General features: G+C 46.1%; 1 protein-coding gene across 1 annotated transcript; it reads left to right on the forward strand.

Annotated features, from left to right (window-relative positions):
• Window positions 1–1,817: 1,817 nt before the first annotated feature.
• Window positions 1,818–5,665, forward strand: fem1a (fem-1 homolog a; the record flags this gene model as incomplete). Its single annotated transcript, XM_079228417.1, has 1 exon — window positions 1,818–5,665. One exon carries the CDS (start codon window positions 1,818–1,820, stop codon window positions 3,669–3,671), a length of 1,854 nt encoding a protein of 617 aa, XP_079084543.1. The 3' UTR covers window positions 3,672–5,665.
• Window positions 5,666–6,000: the final 335 nt, after the last annotated feature.

The raw sequence follows: 6,000 nt of genomic DNA on the forward strand, positions 1-6,000 counted from the left end.
TTTTAGCAGTCAGGACCGCTCTCTTTGGGATATTGAGGTGATGAAGAGGCTTTGCCAAAGTTATACTTGAGATGCAACCCAGGCACTTTCAAATTCAGAAATCGCTCATGCTAAAAAAATATCACATCTGCTTTTTTACAACGCCATATCACACTATAAGTCAGCCAGCAGAGTAATAATTGATTCTTCTGTAGTTTGATGTTGAAGTTACTTTGTACAAAACCACTGTAACATTGTTTAAATATTTATTCAAATTAGTTTTAAGAATAAATACTATATTCTATGAAAGGAACATGAAAACAACTGCCATCCAGATCTTTGTGATGCTGTCAGCAAGCAGAGTTGTCATGTCATCACTCCAGTTTTCATTTCCCCGAGCGAACTTATTCAATGAATTCATAGCATAGTCTAATCCTACTTCACTGCTCAACTCATCACCAACTGCGATTTGCATACCACACTGCATTTATGAATGTGAAAGTAAGTGGATTATTTTTCATGTGGAGAGATGCCGAAGAAAAAGTCAATATCAACATTCCACTGTCCATTGCTCATGCACAGCATCATGCATGTCAATATTCAATCAATATTCTGGCCATTGGCTTTGCATATGAGGATAGAGTAATGTGATCTCTTGAAGACTCTTCAAGAGGTTCAGATCAATCATATACTGTATGTTTCCAGCTTACTATTTTGATGTGTATTTGATATATGTATCTCCTCCCCTTTTTAACAACAGGGTTCTAAAGATATTATGTGCTATTTGAATTGCACAGTACCATAAAGGAAAACACATTACTTCCGTTGAAAAACCACTCTGCAACAAACACAGTGAAGTATTGTTTAGCCATCTTGTTATTCACTACTCTATTAGTGTGACATGACTGAAGAGGCCTGATGCTGTTGAGCTCAGATGATGTTTGCTCATAATGCAGGAGGCCTCAGAAGCCCTGACTGTGTTGTTAATTGTAGCTTTCCTTCAGCCTCTAGAATTTAGACTGAATACTGAAAAGGATGGTCTGACATGACAGTTGGTATAGGTGTTTTTAGTCTGACTTTCAAATGTATCACAAAGACACACTTTCCTGGTCATGGGAATAAGGTAAGCACTGTAACATTAGCAAACCACATTTGCCTTTGTAATCGTGGAAAGAAACAACATTGTTTTGCATGAGACTTCATTGCTTCTTCTCTGTCTGCCACTCTTTGTCAGGTGAGTTTCAAATGTATATTTGGGACAAGACAACACAATTAAAAAAAAAAAATGTAAGTTTGGATTTTGAAGTAACCATGCATTATTGTGGGATTGTGTGGATGTACTTCGCAGGGATGTCCATAGGAATTCCTCTCTCTCTACGTCATGTTTATTTTCCTCTGGTGATGCACGGTGTTACGTGTCCATGATGAGAACCAGGGAGCGGTGTACTACTTTCTGGTGGTGTATTTGGTTTGTGAACCGGGCACCAGCTGGCTCTCTCTGTCCGAGGCGGTCAGAACAACCATAACAAACGAACCCATCAGCTGGTAGGTCATTCAGATCCCATGGTGCATGGGAAATGTAGTTCTCTTTAAACGCACAAACCCAAACGCTCTCGCAAAGAGGACTTCCGTCTAAACTACGTCCCCCAAAATGCCTTGCGACAATGGTAAACATAGACCTGTCAAACAACACAAACGCCATCTTGACAGCACCCTCAAAATGGCAGAAAGATGCGAGCTAGAAACCGAGTCCGAACTAAGAGTTCAGCTCTCTGCTTTCTAAAACAAAGTCGTCCGTAAGCGAGTGGTTATGGGGTCGGCCGCACAGAGCCTGTAACATGGACGTACCGACGGCGGTGTTCAACGCAGCCAAAGATGGTAAGCTGAAACTTATCCAGAAGTTGCTGAGCAACAAAAGTCCAGAGGAGCTGGAGGCTCTCGTCGAGGAGAAGACGCAGGGAGGCACCCCGCTGCTGGTCGCCTCCCGGTACGGACACCTGGAGGTGGCGGACTACCTCCTCGAACACTGCAGGGCTCACGTTGAACTCGGCGGGGCGGTGAACTTTGACGGCGAGACCATCGAGGGTGCTCCGCCGCTGTGGGCCGCCTCGGCCGCCGGCCACCTCCCGGTGGTCAAGACGCTGCTGAGACACGGCGCCTCGGTGAACAACGCGACGCTGACGAACTCCACGCCGCTGCGAGCTGCCTGCTTCGACGGCCACCTGGAGATCGTCCGCTACCTGGTGGAGCACAGGGCCGACATGGAGGTGGCCAACCGCCACGGCCACACCTGCCTCATGATCTCCTGTTACAAGGGCCACAAGGAGATCGCCAAGTTCCTCCTGGACCGCGGCGCCGACGTCAACCGCAAGAGCGTGAAGGGGAACACGGCCCTCCACGACTGTGCGGAGTCGGGGAGTCTGGACATCATGAAGATGCTGCTGAAGTGCACCGCTCGCATGGAGAGAGATGGATACGGGATGACCCCGCTCCTCGCTGCGAGCGTCACAGGCCACACCAACATCGTGGAGTATCTTGCCCACCAGCCTCGCACCTCCCGAGAGGAACGCGTCGATGCACTTGAACTCCTTGGGGCTACTTTTGTGGACAAAAAGCGGGACCTCTTGGGGGCGATGAGGTACTGGAGAAGGGCGATGGAGCTGAGGCAACCAGGGGACAAAGCTGGATCCCTGGCCAAACCTCCACCTGGCCCTCCGATCCCGGCCTATGGCTGTGCACAGGAGGTGAGCACTGCAGAGGAACTGGAAGCTTTGATCACAGACCCTGATGAAATGAGGATGCAGGCGTTGTTGGTTCGAGAGCGCATCCTGGGGCCATCCCACCCAGACACCTCTTATTACATCCGTTACAGGGGAGCTGTGTATGCTGACTCGGGCAACTTTGAACGCTGCATCAGCCTTTGGAAATATGCTTTAGACATGCAGCAGAGCAACCTGGACCCTCTCAGTCCCATGACCGCCTCCAGTTTCCTGTCTTTTGCTGAGCTTTTCTCTTTTGTTCTTCAAGACCGGGCCAAAGGCACCCTGTCAACACGTGTCACCTTTCATGATCTGATGACTGTGCTGGGGAAAAGTGTTAGGGAGGTAGAGAGAGCTGTGGAGCAGAGGGACAACCCTCCTGAGGCTCCTCAGTTCACCAAAGCTCTCTCCATCATCCTGCACTTGATCTTTCTGCTGGAGAGGCTGGAGTGCAGCCCGGAGCAGGAGCATCAGAAGAAGCACACAGTGTACCGTCTGCTCAAGCTGAACCCTCGAGGCCGGAGCGGCTTTACTCCTCTCCACATGGCTGTAGACAAGGATACCACATCCGTCGGCCGCTACCCTGTCGGCCGCTTCCCCTCCCAGGCGGTGGCGGCGCTGCTCTTGGAGTGCGGCGCAGACGTGGATTCCCGTGACAGTGAAAACAATACGCCTCTGCACATCGCTAGTAACAACGGTTGTCCGGAGATTATGGCACTACTAATGAAGGCCGGGGCTCACTTCGATGCCACAAATGCACAGAGGAAGACGGCCTACGAGCTGCTGGAGGAGCAGAGCGGTGGGCACCCGGCCCTCTACCCACTGAACTATGTCACCCTTCAGTGCCTGGCGGCGCGTGCGATTGAAAAGCACAGACTGCCCTACAGGGGACTCATCTCTGAGGAGATGGAGGCTTTCATTGAACTGCACTGACATCCACTACTGTCCCCTGATGAGGCCCTCCTGGACTACACTTCCTGTTGACCCCCCCATACCTTACTGTGACCTGCCACAAACTCCCTTCTCCACACCATTCTCCTCATCTTTGTCTCCTTTCGGCCTTTGCTTTGCTCCCGGCCCTACCAACCTTGTGTCAGACCTCGCTATAGCAATACACATCCAGCTAAAAAAGCTCTGGCAGAGATCTGGTCAGTTATCACCTCATTTTAACACTAAGTTACATACAAAGGGATTGTTAGTTTCTACCGCTATTCAAAGCTGGTTGGGACTTTAACTTGAAGTTGACTTTAATGCATTTTCCCCTTTTTTGTGTCCCGGTTAAAAGGAGACTTGCAGTATGATGGTGTTTGTGTGTGTTTTTGGTGGCTGGACTGTATGAAAGATGAATTTGAGTTATACTGGATTTATCTGAACAAACTAGCCAAATAGCATGCATGGAAATGAAGAGTGAATATGGTAGCTCAAGAAGGTATTAGAACAAACTGGCTTGCTGGTAATTTAAGCTGACTCTACTTGACTCTGTTATGTTTCTTTGATACGGGAAGGTGTTTGAACTTACTGTGCCAAATGTCAGCCATGGAGCTACAGTCTGTAGTGGCGGCGAAATGGAAAGCAACTATTTATCTTCCAAATTCTAAGCAGAAGTAAAGTGGAGACGCACATGAAGAAGATCAGGAATGTCAGTGGTATCACTTTGAGTATCTCCACACATGCATTACATATGCAGTTTGTGATATTCCTTCCAATCAGAGGCACTTTTTTTCAAGCAAAAATTCACTACATAAACAGATTTCACATGGAATTATCCTTCAGTTTGACACACGTATCTTAACATGATAATGGCTCAAACCTGGGGCTGCTTTGTTGACAATGAATTGGTATCTCCTGAACTCCTGAACAACGAATGTTTTCTTTGCATTTCTGCCTATGTCTGAATGAGCAATTTCAAACTAGAGCCTAAAGTGTGCCTACATCCCTTTATTCTGGGTAATGCCAACATCAACAGAGATATCACATTTACTCAGGCAAAGAAGAAGAGCTAGGACATATTGTGAAGAGATGAACAGAGCTTAAGTCCCTTGTTTGTATCTATGGGGGCAAGTCTCAAGTAAACTGTCTGTAATCATGTGTCTATTCTCTTTTGTAGTGAATTTTCCCTTTAACCTCAGATGCAGTACACACACATGGATTGGCCGTTCCTGCATCTTAGTCTTACTATTAATAGTCTCTCTTTTGTGTATCTTGTGTTATCATGAATGTTTTATTTGTCTGTCTGTGCTAAGCACCACCAAGTTGAAAGCACACTGAGAGGCTCTAAATACTAAATGGACAACTTACATTGAGGCTATGAACTGTCTCTGCCTTTTCTCTCTCTCAACTGATTCGTTTAACTGATGATAACTCAAGAACAAAGTGAGTTAGAGATACTTGAATAAAATTCAGTATTGCAACATATTCTTTGTGTGCTTGCATGTGTGGGTGGTATTAGTTTTGCTGTGTCTTTTCTACTTGTGGAACATTGCATGTTGAATTGTTTTTGACTTGAAAACTAGGCACTATCTGAAAATTGAAAATGATTTCTCTTGCTCTGCTCTGGTTTGTCTAGAGTTCTTTAGCTTGAGTGCTGTTGCTTACAATGGCAACATTTGCTTTAAGAGCATCATTACATATTTAGATGGATTGAATTGGTCCCATGAAACACATAAATGACCCTACCAGCAGTCACAGACATACAATTTGCTTATTTCGAAAGTGGACAAAGTGTTACAAGCTGAATATTTAAAATAAATAATCAATGCCCACTTGATTCAGCTCTTTATACCAAATATTGGCTTTCCACTGTTCACATAAACTTGAGGGCACTGAAATAAAGCATAACAGAAACTTGATCTTTCTGAGTCCTGCACTCTTCTGGTATAAATAGAGTGCAATTAACGTCACTGCTGCAGGGCAGAGTTGGAGACGGGGCACTTACCCTGCTAATTTTAGGGATCTTTTGCCCTAGCTTAAACTCTGGAAATGGGAATACTGTAATGCTATACAGTCAGGCAGGTCACAGGGTGACTGCCAGAGACAGAACTCAGACAACAGAGACTGACAGGAAACAGACGCAATATGAGCTGATTTGTTTTAAAGATGGGGATTGGAAAAATCGCTTAACCTAAATATTGATGATGTGCTTGCTACATATGACAGGTGTCATGTTAGCAGAGTGAGTAAAGAAACGGCAGCTGGTAAAGAGGGGTCCATATCCATGTGACAACATTTGTCTACGCTGCTAAACAAGATCATACATCCACTG

Source organism: Taurulus bubalis, assembly GCF_910589615.1.
Source record: "Taurulus bubalis genome assembly, chromosome: 1".
Lineage (NCBI taxonomy): Eukaryota > Metazoa > Chordata > Actinopteri > Perciformes > Cottidae > Taurulus > Taurulus bubalis.